General features: G+C 36.6%; 2 protein-coding genes across 2 annotated transcripts in view; one reads left to right on the top strand and one right to left on the bottom strand.

Moving 5' to 3' along the window:
- Window positions 1-21,993, bottom strand: part of LOC134814119 (3'-5' RNA helicase YTHDC2-like) — a 138,134-nt gene that overhangs the window by 65,596 nt on the left and 50,545 nt on the right. The window lies entirely within an intron of this gene.
- LOC134814123 (gamma-aminobutyric acid receptor-associated protein-like) overlaps window positions 1-21,993 on the top strand; it is a 39,831-nt gene that overhangs the window by 16,940 nt on the left and 898 nt on the right. The window contains exons 2-4 of the mRNA XM_063822159.1: window positions 16,871-16,973; window positions 17,161-17,239; window positions 21,427-21,545. Coding sequence (XP_063678229.1) covers window positions 16,884-16,973; window positions 17,161-17,239; window positions 21,427-21,545 — 288 coding nt within the window. The 5' untranslated portion in view covers window positions 16,871-16,883. The remainder of the gene's footprint in view (window positions 1-16,870; window positions 16,974-17,160; window positions 17,240-21,426; window positions 21,546-21,993) is intronic.

Below are 21,993 nucleotides of genomic sequence, written 5' to 3'. Positions count from 1 at the left end.
ATGTAAGGACAAGAATAAGATTCGATATGTTAAGAACCACACTCACAGCTCTTCGAGGGTACAGAGGAAAAAAATCAGAAGTCTCTTATAACCTCATCCCTGCCCCTATGATGGAGTAGATGTGTATATATCTGATTGTTGATATTTAATATTATATAATATTGGTTACAGTGGAAAATTTCCGTTACCTCTGTATTGTGCTCTGCCAATTGCAACACTTGAATTACTTTATTGTATATATAATACTGTTTGACACTTTTTCCATTGATTTCTGAAATCTTAGCTGCTTTTCGATTTTGGCGTTGGTATTATACTCGATCGAGGACTTTTAAGTGACCGAAAACCCTTCAATGTATATTGTATATAATGTGTACTGTATTTGATTGACGATGTCAACCCTTCCAGATCGTTGCTCAGGTCCTTTATTGTTTGTCATTTTTATCAATGACTTGCCTGATTGTATTAATGGTATATCAAAACTGTTTGCAGATGATCTTAAAGTTATTATGGATGCCAATGACACTGAAAGCACTTTCAATATGTTAGAAAGCTTGCAAAACTGGCAGAATGTGTGGCTGTTAAAGTTTAATCCTAGCAAATGCAAAATAATGCATGTTCCATTTAATGAGAATCCTCTTCAAGAATATGTATTTAGTGGTGTTACACTTGAATGTATTGAAGCAGAGAAAGATCTTGGAGTTTTAACTTCTTCAGATTTGAAATGGTCGAAACATATTAAAAGTTGTATTAGTAAAGCAAACAGTATGATTGCATGGGTTACAAGGAATCTCATTATAAGAGAAATTAATGTTATGAGAAATGTTTATAAAACTATAATAAGACCCCACTTGGAGTATTGTGCTCAGTTGTGGTCTCCACCAGCCTGCCATGGGAATTGGGCTACTATCATTGAACTGGAAAATGTCCAGAGAAGGTTCACACGCCTTATTGATGATATTGGAACACTTCCTCACAGTGAAAGGTTGGATGCCTTACAGATTACAACACTCGCAGAGAGACGGGTTAGAGGAGATTTGATTGAAGCCTACAAAATTGTAAATGGATTGGTTGAGTATGGAAAAGATATTTTCAATTTAAGTAGATCGGGAAATAAAATTGTTAGCACTAAATCTAACAATATTGATAGAAATATTAAAACCTTGTCTAATAATTTTTTATCAGAGCGTGTTATCAGCTTTTGGAATAAATTGCCATCTTTTGTTAGAAATTCAGTGTCTGTTATTGATTTTAAAATTAATCTAGAAGAATTTAAAAAGACTAATAATTTAGTAGACACAGGCAACTTTTGGGAAGTGTCAAATATAGTTTTAGCAAAAATAGAGGGTGTAAATCGTATCGAAAAGAAGAAGCAACAAGTCCAATATTTATATAAAAATCCTCGTGTTGCCAAGAGAAAGGGAATAAATATTTCATGAATTTGTTTTTATTTATTTATTTTTAAATTAACGGTTTTTAACTTTTTAAACTTTTGTATATGTAAATAAATTATGACAATTATGTTAGTTATAGAATTTGTTTGTTTTTTAATGACGAAGGCTGTGAAATGTTCACAGTTCTGATAATGAGGAAATCAGAAAGAATGTTTAAAACTAGTGATGATGTTTATGTCATTATTCTTAATCTAATCTAATCTAATCTATCTGAGAATTAACAGAGCGAAAAAAGAATGATAGTTTGCGCGGCGCGTCGAAGCGACGAAGTCCTCCAAGTAATGTATATGCAAAAAGATACTCTCACATAAACTTGGACATTTATCAAAAAGTAAACAAATTAATTCAAGTTCGATTCAGCTTAATGATCGGTAATTGTTATGACCAAAAGTTTATTGTTTAATTTGACGAATAATACTCCTCGTCTAGATTTGTTAAAACTCAAATGATAATGTGCGCGGCGCATCGAAGAGGCGACATATTCCAAATCAAATAATATAATGTTACGTTATTTTTGCTCGGTACACTTAGCCTAAAAACATTAAATATAATACATGCAATTATCTTGTCATACGTTGTATGACCCGCCGCGCACGAAGTGCGCGGCTCCCCCTGTAGCGTCGAAGACGCTACAGACGCTATACAGACGCTATAGTGACGTATATACTATACAGACGCTATAGTGAAGCGACCGTGGGGGTCACCACGTGATACAACAATTATCTAAGCAAGTTTTAATTTTAAAATCCACTAACAACTAACAATTATAAATTTGGTATTAAAATGATTATTTAGAATTTCTTCAGTTCAGTTAAAATCACGAATCATAATGGTCGAAATTTAACTTTTTTAGCATGTGCACTTCAATTTCAGTAATTTGTTATCATTTCATTAATACACCATGTATAATTAATGAGCACAATCTCCTTAATATAAAAAAGGTACGTTTTTAGGTACGCCGCGCATATTACTTTCCTAATCTACACAGTGGTATGAAAATCGAGCGCTAAACTAAATGCTTTTATACGCTACTTGCAAGGCTGCTAATAATTAACATATCAAATTTATGTTACGAAATCAAAAATATAGCTGCATACAAGAAATGAATCATTTTTGACGGTAAGAACCTGTTTTATAATAATAATAACAATTAATATAAAGATACTCTTTAGCACATATTGGAATATATTCACATCATGATAAATTTTTTTTTTTGAAAATTCAATTAATTATTATATATATATAAATCAAGCGTTACATTTCAGCCATGCAAAATTACAATGACATATTTTGATATACTAATTGATAAATGGAACTGCAATATAAGTTGCTTAATGTTTGGCCGGATGACAACTAACTAAAAGAGAAAAATAAACTTGATTACATAATAATTAATTCGGCTGAACCAACACATAGCAAGAGCCACATTAACGTTGGGGCCGTCTACCAAATTTGAATGACATACAATAACAAACAAGAATTGCGCCCGTTGTTTCGTTTTGGCGGACGCTAGATTTCCATTTCACATTTACTATAAATTTAAATATAACTATAAGCTCCAATCAGCTCACTTCAATCTTCATGATAATAATATTGATCAATTATGCATAAAATACGGGAAACACTTGAAATTCAGTTCAATTGCCGTAGAACTTAACTTGTATCTGTAATTCAAGAAATTATCAGCAAAGGTAAACTATTATATATTTGTAGCGCGATGCACTACTGGGTCGCGCGCGCATCAAATAATGCTTCTCGCAACCAACGCTTCTCGCAACCAACGCTTCTCTACCTTCGGTAGATCGGCGAGATGCACCACTTTGACGGATGTTACTCGTCTAAATTTCTTCGAAGTAGCGCGCGCCGCTTTCTTCTCGAAATGGCCCGACGGCAAGTGCTACGAAGTAGCGCGCGCCGGGCCAGATCATTAACAATGGTCAATGCACCACTGTGCCTCACCGAGCTGCGAAGGATTGACATCGTGAATCAATTATATATACTCGTGTACACATCAATACACTACGCGTGCCACGTACAAATTGGGTGTATTACCTAATAGTAATATTATACATTACATGCATCATATACACAGTCGCGCCGCGCATTCATAGATCACAGGCTATCTATACATCACATCTCCGCAAGCAATCCTCGCGCGCGCCCAACTTTTTCGTTGCATGGTAACGAACGAACACACGACATATTTAAACCCACCTATCTCGTTCTCCAAAATCCACGTTTTTCTGCAAAAACCTCCATTCGTAACCTTTCACTATTGCCTTTTTTCAAAAGGGTGAAAAGGAAAAAATCAAACATATCATTAATAATTATATATGGATTTTGTTCATTACAATTCCGTCACAACTGATAGAAGAAAAAAGAATAGGTCAAGCGGATAGGAAATTGGACGGCAGAATTGTAACCAACAAGAACACATTTCTGAGAATCATAAGACTGATGAGCTAGTCTGGCCAGACTGTATCGGCAGCCCAGAGGTACTTGATCAGATTGGCCTTAAAAGTAGAAATCCGCTCTGACTGCCGGATACATACTGGTAGACTATTCCATTTCAGCATAGATCTATGAAAGAAGCTATTTCGGAAGGCATCCGAGCAGGGCACAGTGGTACTCATGTAAGTTGAAGTATCCGACCTATCAATTATTTGAGCATTGTGCCTAGTGTATCGGGTGCCCTCTGGACGGCATAGGACTATATAGGTAGGAAGCGAAACTGGGATTATGCTATTCACTATTTTATAGAAGGTCATAAGATCGTTATAAATAAACTTCTGCATGACAGGGAGAATATTTAGCTTCTTTTGCTCTGTAGCAAGTTTATCGTCATTATAACTGGAGTAGGGTTCACCATTGATCCATTTAATAGCCCTCTTTTGGATAGCAACAAACTGTTGAAGATGAGTTGCAGATTGAGGGGACCATATAACAGAACAATGTTCAAATATAGACCTAATTAACGCCAAATAGAACGATCTTTTCTGCCTTTTATCAATAGTGAAATGACATGTTCTCTTAAGTAGTCCAAGTCTGGAGTTAGCTTTGGAAACAAGCGCTTTACATTGTGCACCCCAGTTAAACCTGGAGTTTATTGCGACTCCTAAATCTGACTGAGAGGGCACAAAGTCAATATCACTTCCAGAAAGTTTATAGAAGAAGGTATTGAATGGCAAGTTATCCAGCACGTTTCTTTGCAGGGACACAGAGAGGGCTTTGCACTTTTGTGGATGGAACTTCATTCGATTTCTCACTGACCAATCATACAATCTATTGATGTCATTTTGGATTATGTGATGGTCAGGGTAACCAAGAATCTCCCTCCAAATTTTAGTGTCATCTGCATAAAGGGCAATATTGGTGCCTTCAGAGACACAGGAGAACATGTCATTTATAAATATTACAAACAATAGAGGGCCAAGTATAGAACCTTGAGGGACACCAGACCGAACTGGTAGAGAGGAAGACGTTTGGCCTCCTATCACTACTTGTTGTTGTCGCCCCTCAAGATAGGACTTGATAAATTTAAGCATTAGTCCATCGACTTTAAAAATATTCTTTAATTTACTTAAAATGAGGTCATGCGAAACGCTATCAAAAGCTTTCGCAAAATCAAAATATATTATATCAGTCCTGGACCTGTTGTTCAGTGCAAGTGCAAGATTGTCCGTGAAAGGTATCATTTGGGTTGTGCATGAACGTTCATTAACAAAACCGTGTTGTCGGTCATCCAACAGATCAGAACATGCAGCGTATAATGCAGTCTTTATGCACCTTTCAAAGACTTTCATTACAAGAGATGTTAACGAGATAGGCCTGTAGTTCTCAACCGAAGACTTATCACCCTTTTTGTGCACTGGTACTACAAGTGCCAGCTTCCAATCAGGGGGTATGCATCCGCTTGAGAAAGACAGGTTAAATAAAACACTAAGTGGGTATGCAAGGCTTTGGGCACAGTTTTTGAGGACTTTCCCATGAATCCCATCAGGGCCAGGGGCCTTGTTAGGATTTAACTTTTTAAGAATCAACAGAACATCTTCTCTATTAAACACAAGACTGGAAAAACAATCATCACGAAAATCTATATCAATGCCATAATCGCTCTCTTGAGAAAACTGCTCATAAAAATATTCGTTAAAAAGGGCAGCTTGATCAGATGGATTGTTTCGAAAGCGATTATGATATTTAACAGTTTCAGGGATCCTGGTTGACTTTGATTTAGACTTAACGTAGGTCCAGAATTTCTTGGAGATAAGAGCATCATCGGAGTCATCCTCAACACTGAGTCTCATTTTTTCGTCCATCATATTTTTAAATTTTGTTCGAAATGCACGAAACTTTTGTTTATGAGACTCAGAGTTGCTCCCCTTATGCCTTATTCTCCATTTCTCCTTATTTCGTAGGAGACGATCACATTCGGAGTCATACCATGGAGGCTGGAACTGAGACTTAATGGTCTTTTTAGGGATCCATCGGTCACAGGCTGCATCAAGAACTCCTCTGAATCGACTCCAGGCAAGATAAGGATCATTACACTCAAATATACTATCCCAATCGATGCCAAATAACTCAGAATTCAGGCCCCTAAAATTACCTTTACTATAATTAAAGATCTTTCTTTTAGGCTGCTTAATATACTTGGTCTTAACATCAATGTCAAATGTTATACAAAAGTGGTCGGACATACACATTTCGTTTTGATCTAAAACTTTAACATTCTTAATAAGGTTCTGAATGTTAGTGAACACAAGATCTAAGGTGTTGCCTGACTTGTGAGTAGGGGAGCTAATAAGTTGTGTATGTCCGAGGTCATCAGTGAGAAAATTTACAAAGCTAGAATGTAGCTGGCAAGATGACTGACCATCTGGCCAGGAAATCGAAGCTAAATTAAAGTCTCCTACCAGAATGTGTCTTTGCAACTTTCTGGCAGATGCTAAAGTAACAAAATGTTTCTTGAAAGATTCAAAATTATCTAAGCCAAGCGTTCCTACTCTATAGAATGTAGATATGCAAAAGTTTCTTCCACACTGAGTCTTAATTATGACGGATAATAATTCAGCTTGAACACTAACCTTTGAGAACTTTAGACTCGAGATATCAATGTCTGTTCTATGGGCAATCAGAACACCACCACCGTTTTTTCTGAATTTCTTGGGCTGGGTTGCATCCACTGGATGCGATCTTAAGGATCGATCAAGCCTAAATACTTTGTATTTGTCAGGGAGCACTTCATTACTGAGAATGGAATTTTTCAGCCATGTCTCGTTTAGAATAATGATGTGAGGCTTATGTTTGTAGATATAACCATGGAATTCATGTATCTTGGTCAAATTTAGTGGTGGTGTTCCTGATGCTAGATCACAGGTATTTAGGAAACCATGGATATTATTGTAAACAACGGATAAATTTGGTCCAGGGTTCAGTAAGGAACAATTACAAATTACTATCAGGGAAATATTAAGGAGAGATAGAAAAACCAGACCGCACCTAGACATGACCCCAAGCCAGCTGCTGGTAATACCGAAAAGTAACTTAACAGTCTGTTTCGGTGACATGGTAGGTGACAGTTCGGTTTTTGTGGTAGATAGCAATTTTACAGAAATTGCAGCTAAGGCTGTCCCAATGCCCCTCTCCCCCCTATACACAAGTTTAAAGTGTCTGAGAAAAATGGTACAAAATATTACCATAAAGTAAAGATTTATGGATGACCTCAAACATGGTACAGAGTGTATTTTAGGTTGGAGGGGAGCACTAGGGAGTATATTAGCATCGATAGTCAAAGAAAATATATACAAAATAACATAAAAATAAAATAGACCCAATAGAGCACATAACATATGACGAGACAGAAGACAGGACAAAAAATTTTCCCCGTTACCTCTATTACTTTTACTGATGATAACATACCTAGAAAACATACCAGTTGCAACACGGTGTTGTTGAGCTGATATTCCCATAAAACTTATAAGTATATTATTAACAGAATTGTTTTTAAACGAATAAAATCCTTGTATCATAATGTATGTGCATTGAAGGATTTTTCCTTTTCACCTCACTAGCTTGAAACTGTAAAGATATATGTAGTCCCTAAAACTGTGTCAGTTGCTATAAATATGGATGGATTTGTAACAGATTGATTCATTAACAAATTTGTCTCTTTTGAATTGGCTTAGAGTGTGGAAACAAACTGCTATAGTTATTACAGGAAATACATCAAAAATTTGATGTTCCTATTACAAATGTGGTTTGCAGCTTTCAAATTATTATTAAAGGACCAGTTAACTGAAAAATTTGTAGTCTCCAATTTGGCTAAGATTTAAATCAGCTGTGACAAACTCGTAAAAATTTGTATCGCCGAAAGAACCAACTCTCTAGCTTACGTGTAACGCGTGTTATTGCAATAATAAGCTGTGGCCGCGTGACGTCATAAAGTCCCTCAGTGCGCGCTGGCATAGCGTAATACAATGCACAAATGTTTATCATCGTCAATAAAACACGTGTAACTCACTCAAATTTTAGAGTTATGACTATTTCCCTAGTTCTCCAAAATCCTTATAGTTTTGGCTATCACCCTAACTATATGAATAGCTGATTGGATGTACAGTGCTCACGTCAGGATTTTAAACAGTGACATAAGTTCTTGAACAGTGGCGGGTGAATGTACGGTTAGAAAGTTTCTGCTATTACAAGTTATGTCATATGTGATAATTTTGGATTGTTTTCATTGCTTCATTAAAACGAAGGGAGACTGTACCGATTATTTTTCCCCAGTCCATGAAACTAATACACAAAATAATGTGCTATATATTAAATATAGCTGATCAGAGTGTAACTCTGTAATATAATATTACAGTTGTTCGGAAGAATGCGAGCAGTCAAATGGTTCGCTATCCTAAAAGACATAGTTCCGAGAGCAATTATATTTCTAGCATAGCGAAATTTCTTACTTTAATCCACACGTGCCAGACAGTACAGGAGACATGAAGTCTGGCTATTTTACGGCCGTTCCCATCGGACCATTAGTAGAAGTAGCTCCTATCAGAACGGTGCCGTGGGAACTGAAAAATACCCGGTATACGTAATACTGATCGGAGTGTACGGTGAGCGGTGTGTTTTGAATGTGACTTACCTAGTTATCGTCCTACTTGTATGATCATCGGTAGGTACATAACATAAATAAACTACTGGTAAAATTAAATACCAAGTGCAAACGTGTTCAGTCAATCGACCCACTGAACAAATATAGAATTTCCAAGACCCTATTATTCTTTGGCCATATATATTGCGGCACGATCGATTCTTAGATGGCTAAACAACATACGTTAATCTATACAATTCTTAAACTATGAGATAGCACTTTAATCTAGAAATACACTTATTATATTACTCCTGATTTTTACATTTCAATTTTCATGTAAAACATTGTAGCCATAGGTTGATCATGGACACTGACAGCTTAATTTTAGATAATAATGATTTATGAGTTTCTCTAAAGTTAACTCTAAACTAGTGTAGTCCAGTCATTTAAGGACATTTATGGAATTGAACCTGCAAATTTTCGTATACTCACGAAATTTTGCAAAGACCTTCTCAAAAGTATGAATAAACGATTTTCGGTTGGAGACATATTGACCACGCCGATATTGACCCAATAACGTAACCGACCCTTTGCTTCTGAAGGTCGTAGACTTCTAAATAGGCTTAAACGAAGCGGCATATGCATGTTTATATAGGAGTTACTGAGCAACACATGGCCTAAAATCCTTACTCTTCGAGAAATTTGCCAAAAACCATTTTGGGCGTGGTGCTGAGCCCATTTTCGATAGGATCGTGATAGAGTCTTTAGACAGGGTGCAAAAGAACCGCAATTAGCATATTTATATATGACTTACGAAGAAACAGATGCCTTAAAGTGCTTACTTTTTCAGTTATTGGCGAAAAACTGATTTCCGGTTCCAGAAATCATGCAAAAGTATCATGGGTATCTTGTAAATTGGGCTATGAAGGCCCTACAGATTTTTGAATGATTGCAAATTGTGCAGAATGGCCATGTTTATATACAACTTATGAAGCAACATGTACCCTAAAACACTTATTTTTCGAGTTATTTAGGGGAGAAACATTGTATTATGTCCATTTTTACCTGTAAAATACAGTCTCACGAGCTCTTCTGTGCGCGCAAGGGACTTTATGACGTCATCGCCAAAATAATACAAACGCTAATTACACGCGTTAGAGAGCAGTTAGAGATTTAGGAATTTCGACTCGTTGCTCAGTTTGCTATTTGTCACAATCTGTCAAAATATGAGGATAACTTTTTTTTGAGTTAACTGGTCCTTTAAGATGATTATTCAAGGAATCATTTGTGAGAACAAGTTGCTTTTAGGAAAACCTTTTAAACCTCTTTTAAATATTTGTAAAAAGCAACACTGTTTACAGTGTGTTGGCCTCGTATATCAAGTTTTGGATTAAAAATAGTTTATGGTGGATGCGTTCCTGCTGCCTAGTGTTCAATAACCAATTCTTTTACTCAGGGGATCTATATTGTTGTTATGGTAACCTCGTAATTGATTTATAGTATTGATTTGATATGGACTAGGTGGCCTAGTAATTTATTTCAAAAAAAAGTAGTTACAGCATCCACCTTCTGCGCAGGAGGTTCAGGGTTCAAATCAGTCTAGGGAGTAGCTAAGGATCCATTGGATCTATCAGCTATGTGATCTCCTTGGTCGACTCAGCCGAATGATAGGAAACTTAATTGAGGGTTAAATGAGGAGGGGTACCTGTTAAAAGTTCAAGAAACTTCCTTGGATACCACTTCAGTCTATATAATGAAGCTTAATATTGTCGACACATTCTAGTTCAAAACATTTAATTTTATAAAATACCGAATTGTTTATACCAATTTCTTGAGATAATTGTGTGTTCTACTGCCTAAATTTATATTTTTAGCAGAATGATATGATAAGCAGAAACTTGGTGATATAATACAGTACTTGGCTGTTATTAGCTATATGGTGTACGCTCATGATGTCTGCTTCAACTTTTCACTCTACTGAAAGGACAATATGGTTCGACAAAATTGACGTATCGAACTAAGCTCTGACATGGCGATATAGTACAGTACTTATAAAAGTTCTGGCACAACGATATGGTATATTGCATTTGAAAATACAGAATTACACAATTCTTAGACAGTGGTGTTCAAAGTAAGTTTACCACACTTCAAGGATAGAATTTTGAACTAACAATCTACGTAATATAAAATTATGCTTGATCGATTTAATTTCAGTAGTTGCCTCGATGTTTTTACCACGATATATTTTATTTGCACTGTATGTGTCCTAAAAACTTTATTATATACCAGGCTCCACCTATAAATAGAGAATCGTCCATCAGGATGATGAATAATTTTTCAGTGCCAGTATTTTGACGGTTGCACTCGATTTTATCTTACCCATTTAATTAAATTTTTAACATTGAAAGACAAATGAACAGTTTAACGTACGGGATTCAAGCGAACTAGGATAATCGAATAGTTGTAATTACTTGTTTATAGTTCCTAGATATAAATATGAGATTTGTGTCTGTTCGTGGTCTTGCAATAATTAGTCAAAGCCATATAAAATAGATCATGCCGATATCTTTCCAGAATGAAGGTATCTTTTACTAAATTAAATTTCCCCTTCAGAAGAAGATACAAGTGAAGAAGAAGATGGAAGTAAACAGGGAGACAACCAGAACTACTCTGATGCAGCAGCCCTGAAAGTCAGCTTAATTTTCCTCGTCGTTCTCCTGTTTGCTGTTGATATGAGCATCTAAACTTGTTGTGGACTGGAATGTTTCTACGGTACAAAACACTATCTTTACATGGTGTTTTATGAAGAAGACCTTTCTAGCTCGAGATACGGTAATTCCGGCTGCGATGAGCCAAAAAACAGTTTTTCGTGAATATCTTTAAAACTAGGCACTTGAGGACTGGGACTAGCGATACAAAATGGGTACCTAGATGATTTTGGTTTGGAATGACCTAATGAAAGACCCTGTGTGGTCAAAAATTGTGGACATTGAAGTGCACACTCAACTACTCTCTGCTACTAGAGTAGTATGCTCTAATAATGATAATAATAATAGTTTAACGTTATCTGCAGCCACATACGTGGAGGATCACTACATCCCCTTACCGTCAACTGCTACAGCCCAAATAAACGTTCTGAGAACGGATCAAAGAATGGAATCGCCTTCAACAGCCACTAACCCGACCATCCAGATGATGATAAGGGATTTGGGTTGGGATCCGGAAAATGTGTTGAAACTTTTAACCGATTTCTGTACTTATTTGATAAATGATCGGGCTCTAACACAAAAGTCGGCAGACGACTACCAGAGAAAGATGAAGCGGCTGATCTGAGTTTACGTAAAGGAGTTTCCATCAACTCTTGTGGAAGTGTTCACTGAAAAGGGGTTACTTTCGCTAGTCAAGGTTTCAAACTCGACATATAATTCTAAAACGCAAACAAGACAGTCCAAACGTACAGGTGTCGGCGATAAAGTGCTTCAGGTTTTACTTGAACAAAGAACGTATCATCACAACTGATGCATACATAATATTGATCAGCATACCCAAAAGCAATTCTTCAGATATGGGGATATAGTACAGTACTTGCCTGTTATTAGTGGAGGAGCACTACATCCCCTTACCGTCAACTGCTACAGCCCAAATAAACGTTCTGAGAACGGATCAAAGACAAAACGTTTGTTCCAGAGGAAGGACAGAGTCCAAACTATTAGACATATTGTTCAACGGTGTACGACATCGCCACTTTAACTTACAAACTATCTAGCTTTGAAAAGTTATGTCGTGCTGCTGGTGTTGCATATCAAACTAAACTCTGACATGGTGATATGGTACAGTACTTATAAAAGTTATGTCGTGCTGCTGGTGTTGCATATCAAACTAAACTCTGACATAATGATATGGTACAGTACTTATAAAAGTTATGTCGTGCTGCTGGTGTTGCATATCAAACTAAACTCTGACATGGTGATATGGTACAGTACTTATAAAAGTTATGTCGTGCTGCTGGTGTTGCATATCAAACTAAACTCTGACATGGTGATATGGTACAGTACTTATAAAAGTTATGTCGTGCTGCTGGTGTTGAATATCAAACTAAACTCTGACATGGTGATATGGTACAGTACTTATAAAAGTTATGTCGTGCTGCTGGTGTTGCATATCAAACCAAACTCTGACATGGTGATATGGTACAGTACTTATAAAAGTTATGTCGTGCTGCTGGTGTTGCATATCAAACTAAGCTCTGACATGGTGATATGGTACAGTACTTATAAAAGTTCCGGCACAACGATATGGTATATTGCATTTGAAAATACAAAATTACACAATTCTTAGACAGTGGCATACAAAGTAAGTTTACCACACTTCAATCAGAGATATGGTGATATGGTACAGTACTTATTAAACACATTTCTCATTGCTTGTGAAACAGGTTGTTCAGATATGATGTTGCCAATCCGTCTATTATCTAGATAAAATGTTTGGTTTTTACTTGAAAACTTTTTGTTTCTGGTGCAGTGTTGAGAGTATATTACATACATTATTTGTTTATATTTATCATCAAATTTTGAAATGTGGATTTTATTGATGATCTATTTATTTCAAAATTTCGTTCTTTCACTGTGTCTAAGAGTATTCAATATTGTAACTTTACAACATTAGAATTCACAACATTGTGTGTATAAGCTAAAATTACTGCAAAATATAATATCATGATCTAACTATAACTATAATAATAATAATAAATTGAAATTTAATAACACCGCTTTTAAGATAAAACTTACACTCAGCAGTGTTTGAACTAATCATCCCAGAAAATATCATGAATACTGAGCTAAAAGATAACTTATGCTTGAAAATATAACGTCAATACTAAAGCCCGAAAATGGTAATTAAATTTATTATGCAAAGACCGAATATAAAGTATGACCAGAATAGTTATCGATAAAGTTTTTCAAGTTCATCTGGGGACAGTTTGAAAAGGTACGTTTTAAGAAAAGCTTTAAAACATTCCAAAGATTGAGCTGAGGTGATGGTAACAGGCATGGATCCAGCTGAGAAATTTTGGGGGGGTGAGGTGGCGCGAAGCGCCACCGAATCAGCCATGGCATGGGTTCGGGGGCGCAGCCCCCGAAAATTTTTGGGGTTTTTCGCGCGCTATATATGTCGATTGCTGTTTCCATTAAGGGATTTCTTCTGTAATCTGTTTCTAGAGTAAAACAACAATGTTAATTAACAGTTCAATCTCAACCATTTTAGAATGTAGGGTTACAAAAAAAAAACAGTTAAATTATTTCAAAACCACTCTTCTGGGTTTTTCTGCAAATTTGTCTATAACTTTACTAATGTCTATTGCCTTCGTCAAAACCTTTTCATGGCTAAGTAGGACCAGGTCACTTGTTCTACCATCTGAGAGTTTGGATCTCTTAGCTGTCTTCACTCTATTCATAGTGCTGAAAGACCTCTCAGCTTCGCAGCTCGTGGGGGCAATGGTTCTCTTCAGATCCATAAGCTTCATGATGTTAGGGGTGCTGGCAGGATTTGGTGGAATGTCTGCCATTTGCATCTTCAAGCACTCAGCCCTAAGTATCGAGGGCCTGATCCCTAGAACACTATAGTGCTCAATCAAGGCATTCAAGATGTCAAAATTGACTATTGAGCCAATCAGATGAAGAAGGGTCAAGTCCGCTCAGTCCTTTCAATAACTCCATGTTGCTAGCACTGAACCTCTCGGAGAGGTATCTGCCCACGATCCCGCACACCTGCTTTGTCTTCTTCTTAATCCTAGTTTGGGTTGTCTCTGAGTCAGCAGTTAATTTTGCACAGAAGTCAGTGATCCGAGTCCTGTGAATTGGGTCAGCATTGTTGACAGGAATGGCGCAGTCTTCTGCAATCATTTCTATTACCTTTGTACAAGAGTCAATGTACTGCTTATGCTTTGACTCACACAGACCCTCAATAATCTTTTGCAGTGTCCTAACCTCGCCACAGACCTGGTGCCAGTTTATGGTGCTGCTCTGCAACATCTTACTTAACGCCTCTAGTAAGCACATGATGAATAAATACTTTACCCCCCCCCCCCCTCAGAGAAAACATGCTCTAAAATGCTCTAAAATGCTCTAAAATACTTTTCTCAATTTAGTTTTTAGAAAATTCTGGGGGGGTGATCACCCCCTTCACACCCCCCCTGGATCCATGCCTGGATGGTAACAGGCAGGCGATTGTAGATCTTTGGAGCCACTACAGAGAAGCTACGCTCACCAAACTTTGAATTACAAGAAGGAACAATAAGCTTCAATGAGTGACCATGATGAGCATACTTGAACATATCTTGTAGATAATTTGGTGCCAATCCTAACAGTGACTTGTGAGACAGTAGTAAGATTTTGAAGACAATTCTTTTCTTTACATCTAACCAGTGAAGCTTTATCAGGTCATCATCAAGATGGTCATGTTTATATTTACCAGTGACAGCTTTTGCAGCAGCATTCTGAAGTAACTGGAGCTGATGCAGAAGCTTCTCGCCAATACCAAAGTACAAACCGTTACAGTAATCTAGACATGACACTACTAGACTGTTAACGATGATCTTAATCTGATTGGGACTCAGTATAAATCTGATCTTTCTGATATTACGTAATGTATGAAAACATTTCTTCTTGAGATTTACGATCTGTTTATCAAATACCAGCCGATTGTCCATAACTAATCCAAGGTTCTTAACAGTAGGCACAAACATTACCAAAGTGTTAGGAGCTATCTCAACCCCATGAAGTTCTATCTCGTTGAGCACTTTCTTAGGTCCAAAAACTATGAGTTGTGTTTTAGAATCATTTAATTGCAGGTAGTACTGAGACATCCAATTCTTTATCCTCAAGAAGCAATTTCTCAGTTTGTTGGATAAGATTTTGACCTGATCAGAGGGTTTGAAAGATTTCATGATTTGATGATCATCTGCATAACCAATAATGGAGAAACCGGATTTTTTGACACATCTGTATAACGATCTGATATAGATGTTAAAGAGTACTGGGCCTAAAACAGAGCCCTGAGGTACTCCAAATCGGATAGTTATTGTTTCTGAGACGGATTTGCCGAGTCTAATACGCTGACTTCGTCCTTTAAGGAAGCTGGTGAACCAGCTAAGAGCAGTTCCTCTGATTCCTATTTCTTGCCTCAAGATACGGAGTAACAAATTATGATCCACAGTATCAAAGGCTGCACTCAAGTCCAAGAGCATCACCACAGTAGCAGTTTTTCATCAGCTGCTATCAAGACATCGTTGACAATTTTAATCAAGAGTGTTTCAGTGCTGTGCTGTTTTTTGTAAGCAAACTGTTCCTGACAATGCAGGTTATTCCGACTAAGGTGTGCTCGTTAAGTCTTCTTAATACTACCCTTTCAATAAGTTTTCCCAGGAATGTAAGGTTTGAGACTGGTCTGTAATATATATAATTATATATATATATATAATAACTATTCGTGACTAAAGTGACTAAATATCAATATGTTGAGCCCATGGATTACATTCCAGCTTGATGAATTATTCATTTGCCAAGATTCACCCTCGTGTTTTCAACTTGCCATCAGCTGATAATAACATTTAACAATAATTAACGCACCCACCGCACTTACATGTTGCCTCAACCATATGTTAACTAACGTATCATGTGAGTTGTGAACAATCCCTCAGTCAACAGGGCAGAATAAAGTGGCTTAATTTCGTTACACTACTGAAACACTACTAATTTTTTTTATTTGAAAATTCAATTAATTATTATATATATAAATCAAGCGTTACATTTCAGCCATGCAAAATTACAATGACATATTTTGATAAACTAAAGAACTAATTGATAAATGGTACTGCAATATAAGTTGCTTAATGTTTGGCCGGATGACAACTAACTAAAAGAGAAAAATAAACTTGATTACATAATAATTAATTCGGCTGAACCAACACATAGCAAGAGCCACATTAACGTTGGGGCCGTCTAAATGTAAATTGTAAAAAGCAACATTGTTTACAGTGTGTTGGCCTCGTATATCAAGTTTTGGATTAAAAATAGTTTATGCTATTCTTTTCCATAAAATTTCCTTGGCAGTCCTAGAAGCAAGGTGGATGCGTTCCTGTTGCCTAGTGTTCAATTTACACTACTGAAACGATGTTAATGTAAATTGTACAAAAATGATATGTTGAAATGAGATCTTGTCAAACTAATTGGTTTTAAACTCTACAGCTTCATCCGGCTTCGTTAGCATTTCACCTCATCTATAAAATAAAATGATCTTAATTTCAAAGTAACAAACAATCAAATCTTTTAGCTGTATTAATAGTGATGAAGTGGGCTTACAAAGATGATAACCCTTTTGAAGCACGAAGGCTCGAGGGGGAAAAAATCCGACGAAAATATCCAGACAGAGTTCCAGTTAGTTTTTATTTTTACCTGAACCCTGTTGAAATTTACTTTGGGTGATATCCTTGTTTCATTTTTATTCTAACAACTTTTACAATGTCTTTGTCGCATAGTAGCGGGGTAGTAAATACTGTGTTTCGTTTTGTGTCAAGGACTATTAACTTGATCGTTTAAGGTCGAACATGATAACACTTCCCAGGTAATTGTTGAGCGGGCACCTAAAGCAAAACTCGAAGAACTGGACAAAAAGAAGTACCTAGTGCCCTCCGACCTGACAGGTCTGTTTAAACGTTAGAGTATATGGAGGCTCACCTAGCTGGTAAATAGTTCGAAACTAATCGTGTAACAAGGATCAGTCTTTAAACGTTAGATATGGAGGGTCACCTAGCTGGTAAATAGTTCGAAACTAATCGTGTAACAAGGATCAGTCTTTAAACGTTAGATATGGAGGCTCACCTAGCTGGTAAATAGTTCGAAACTAATCGTGTAACAAGGATCAGTCTTTAAACGTTAGATATGGAGGCTCACCTAGCTGGTAAATAGTTCGAAACTAATCGTGTAACAAGGATCAGTCTTGTTTAAACGTTAGATATGGAGGCTCACCTAGCTGGTAAATAGTTCGAAACTAACCGTGTAACAAAGATCAGTCTTTAAACGTTAGAGTATATGGAGGCTCACCTAGCTGGTAAATAGTTCGAAACTAATCGTGTAACAAGGATCAGTCTTTAAACGTTAGATATGGAGGCTCACCTAGCTGGTAAATAGTTCGAAACTAATCGTGTAACAAGGATCAGTCTTGTTTAAACGTTAGATATGGAGGCTCACCTAGCTGGTAAATAGTTCGAAACTAATCGTGTAACAAGGATCAGTCTTTAAACGTTAGATATGGAGGCTCACCTAGCTGGTAAATAGTTCGAAACTAATCGTGTAACAAGGATCAGTCTTGTTTAAACGTTAGATATGGAGGCTCACCTAGCTGGTAAATAGTTCGAAACTAATCGTGTAACAAGGATCAGTCTTTAAACGTTAGATATGGAGGCTCACCTAGCTGGTAAATAGTTCGAAACTAATCGTGTAACAAGGATCAGTCCTTAAACGTTAGATATGGAGGCTCACCTAGCTGGTAAATAGTTCGAAACTAATCGTGTAACAAGGATCAGTCTTGTTTAAACGTTAGATATGGAGGCTCACCTAGCTGGTAAATAGTTCGAAACTAATCGTGTAACAAGGATCAGTCTTTAAACGTTAGATATGGAGGCTCACCTAGCTGGTAAATAGTTCGAAACTAATCGTGTAACAAGGATCAGTCTTGTTTAAACGTTAGATATGGAGGCTCACCTAGCTGGTAAATAGTTCGAAACTAATCGTGTAACAAGGATCAGTCTTTAAACGTTAGATATGGAGGCTCACCTAGCTGGTAAATAGTTCGAAACTAATCGTGTAACAAGGATCAGTCTTTAAACGTTAGATATGGAGGCTCACCTAGCTGGTAAATACTAAATAGTTTGAAACTAATCGTGTAACAAGGATCAGTCTTTAAACGTTAGATATGGAGGCTCACCTAGCTGGTAAATACTAAATAGTTTGAAACTAATCGTGTAACAAGGATCAGTCTTTAAACGTTAGATATGGAGGCTCACCTAGCTGGTAAATAGTTCGAAACTAATCGTGTAACAAGGATCAGTCTTTAAACGTTAGATATGGAGGCTCACCTAGCTGGTAAATAGTTCGAAACTAATCGTGTAACAAGGATCAGTCTTTAAACGTTAGATATGGAGGCTCACCTAGCTGGTAAATAGTTCGAAACTAATCGTGTAACAAGGATCAGTCTTTAAACGTTAGATATGGAGGCTCACCTAGCTGGTAAATAGTTCGAAACTAATCGTGTAACAAGGATCAGTATTGTTTAAACGTTAGATATGGAGGCTCACCTAGCTGGTAAATAGTTCGAAACTAATCGTGTAACAAGGATCAGTATTGTTTAAACGTTAGATATGGAGGCTCACCTAGCTGGTAAATAGTTCGAAACTAATCGTGTAACAAGGATCAGTCTTTCAACGTTAGATATGGAGGCTCACCTAGCTGGTAAATAGTTCGAAACTAATCGCGTAACAAGGATCAGTCTTTAAACGTTAGATATGGAGGCTCACCTAGCTGGTAAATAGTTCGAAACTAATCGTGTAACAAGGATCAGTCTTTAAACGTTAGATATGGAGGCTCACCTAGCTGGTAAATAGTTCGAAACTAATCGTGTAACAAGGATCAGTCTTTAAACGTTAGATATGGAGGCTCACCTAGCTGGTAAATAGTTCGAAACTAATCGTGTAACAAGGATCAGTCTTTAAACGTTAGATATGGAGGCTCACCTAGCTGGTAAATAGTTCAAAACTAATCGTGTAACAAGGATCAGTCTTTAAACGTTAGATATGGAGGCTCACCTAGCTGGTAAATAGTTCGAAACTAATCGTGTAACAAGGATCAGTCTTTAAACGTTAGATATGGAGGCTCACCTAGCTGGTAAATAGTTCGAAACTAATCGTGTAACAAGGATCAGTCTTGCTTCTATAATTGTGGCCTGGAGAACCAATGATGAATAGGCTTGTTTTCTTGCATTATTTCTTTCATTGGTAAATGTCTGTTTTTTGCTTATTTTCCACCGAGAAAACTGCTGGACCGATTATTTGACCGTAATATCAAGACCTGGTTTACTGATAAACTGTTTTGAGCGTAACTTTAGTGAAAGAATTGGTAGATCTTCCTTTGCCAGTGTCTTGGGCAACAAAATATGTCGTTGAGTATTAATGTTGGGTAATGTTGATATTGATGCTTATGACTTAACGTTATATTGCTCTCCGGGGCATATCACCAGACGAATATGCCGTAATTAAATGAAATGATTTCTAGTAGATGATGATTAAATAACAAAATACCCATATTTGCTATATCATAATGAACATTCTTTGCATTTAAGATTGCAATGGAAATGTGCCAACTGTTTGATTTACATCATGACTTTTAAATGACTTTGCACATGATAACATGTTTACATCGATGGTTGTACCTCGTTCATATTTATGGAGTCATCACTATTGTAAACAATATGGTATGCAATACTTGTATGTTATCAATATAAAATTACATCGATATTCATGTTACATGTTGTCATTTGAGACTTAAAATTTTAACACATTCCTGTTCAAAAATATTTAAATCTTGAAAAAAAGTGGAGGTAATGGAACAAAGTTTCAGATAATTTTCGAATCCCCTTCCCCCGGCTCCCCCCACCTCCGTTATTAATCTGTAATTTCTAGCAAATTGTTTTATTGAGATATTATCCATCTCACTATCTCATATAATTTAATAGTGCAGTGTAGCAACTAACTTAGTACTTACTTAGTTGAACTTGAAGAGGTCTCCTCAATCATTAGAGGAGTCTGCTCTGAGGAATTCTAGTTTTTATCATATCTTTCCATTTCTTACGATCACCTACTGATTCATTCACCTTGTCGATCACAAAGTGTAACGAGGCCCCCCCTCAATTCAGAGGAAACAGCCCCTTCTCGATTTCAACGTGTACTTTATTCCTATATTATTCTTGTTTCTTCAGAACTCACTATTCTTGAGAACTCGCTATACAGTATATATACAGTATATCTACTCACTCTTCGATTCAGGATTACCGTTGGGCGCGTCCTTTACATCTATTAATGATGTTTCTGAGTTCATTATGCTGAGTCAAGACTATTAATCACACTTCACATACCTCATTTTATAACTAGTCATACCTTGCTAAAACTTAAGTTTTTGTTCGATAATTTCGTAAGTTTATAGCAACATGAATGGCATTCTTTGTCATGACACAGGTTACATTATTGCAACTTTCACATTCGAAGTTGCCTAGATGTAACCTGAAACGCCTTCGCTAAAATCTAAAATCGGAACTTTCCAAAGCAGCAAATTTTTTGAAAAACCTTAGTTTTAGTAAGAGCATATTTCGACGTTGTACAGATAAAGCTAAATTAAAGGTTTTGTAAGTTTGATATCGTACTGACTGCACACACGTTCTTTATAACAATTTATAGGACTATGAACTATGAAGTGTAATTATCTTATCTTACTGAAACTCTCTCTCTATTGATTATAAATAGATCTTGATACTGGTAGGGGGTGAACCATATTTGTTTTGACACGTGACATAGATTTGATTGGTCGCTGCTTGAAGCTAATCAGTAAAATAAATATAGTCCTCCTCCTACCAAGTCTAAACTTGAGCTCCGTTTGTAACAAATAACAATTTATATAATGCCTTAATACAGCAGTAACGCAGTATCTGCTTACATTTAAATGCTCCTATACACAAAGACAAACAGTTAAGCTGTCTGCAATAGCACTGTAATGGTATTGTACAGACTGTAAACATTACAAACAGCTGCAAGAGCGCTAAAATCTACTTATTTTATCTCAGTGGGACAGTTTTACTATCTGATAAGGAAACGGATCCACCTGAAAAGTGACGAAGCTTTGTTTTTCTTTGTAAATAATGTTATACCTCCTACTTCCGCGACTATGGGAGCACTTTATCAGGTAAGAAAATAATCGTTAATTGTGTTTTTATGATTGTGGATAAGGGATGATATTTGATTCATTAACGTCTTCAAACTTTGTATGCTGGGATCGAGTTGTTGAGAATTGTTTTGGTGCCGGAATATAGTCCATTGACGATGTCAATGGACTGATGCTGCACACTACAATTTGTACTTTATAGTGGTCCGATAATGTTGAACGTTATTGTTCTCCAAATGCTTCCTATTTCTGTTGACGAAATGTAACGCGCTTACATCAATTTACTGAATATCACCGCGCGTATTTAACGCGCACGTACGCGCGTTTGTGTACAGTTAACGAAACTCACTACATTCCGAACAAATGTGACATGGTTTGTTGTGCCACACCTGTGTATAGATAATACCACAAAAGTGGCCACCAAATACGAAAGTTATTTCGTATTTGGCCACCAAATATTACGTAACAA

Source organism: Bolinopsis microptera, chromosome 4 (genome assembly GCF_026151205.1).
Source record: "Bolinopsis microptera isolate Bmic1 chromosome 4, MBARI_Bmic_1.0, whole genome shotgun sequence".
In the NCBI taxonomy this organism is placed as follows: Eukaryota; Metazoa; Ctenophora; class Tentaculata; order Lobata; family Bolinopsidae; genus Bolinopsis; species Bolinopsis microptera.
This window is presented reverse-complemented; position numbering and strand designations above follow the sequence as displayed.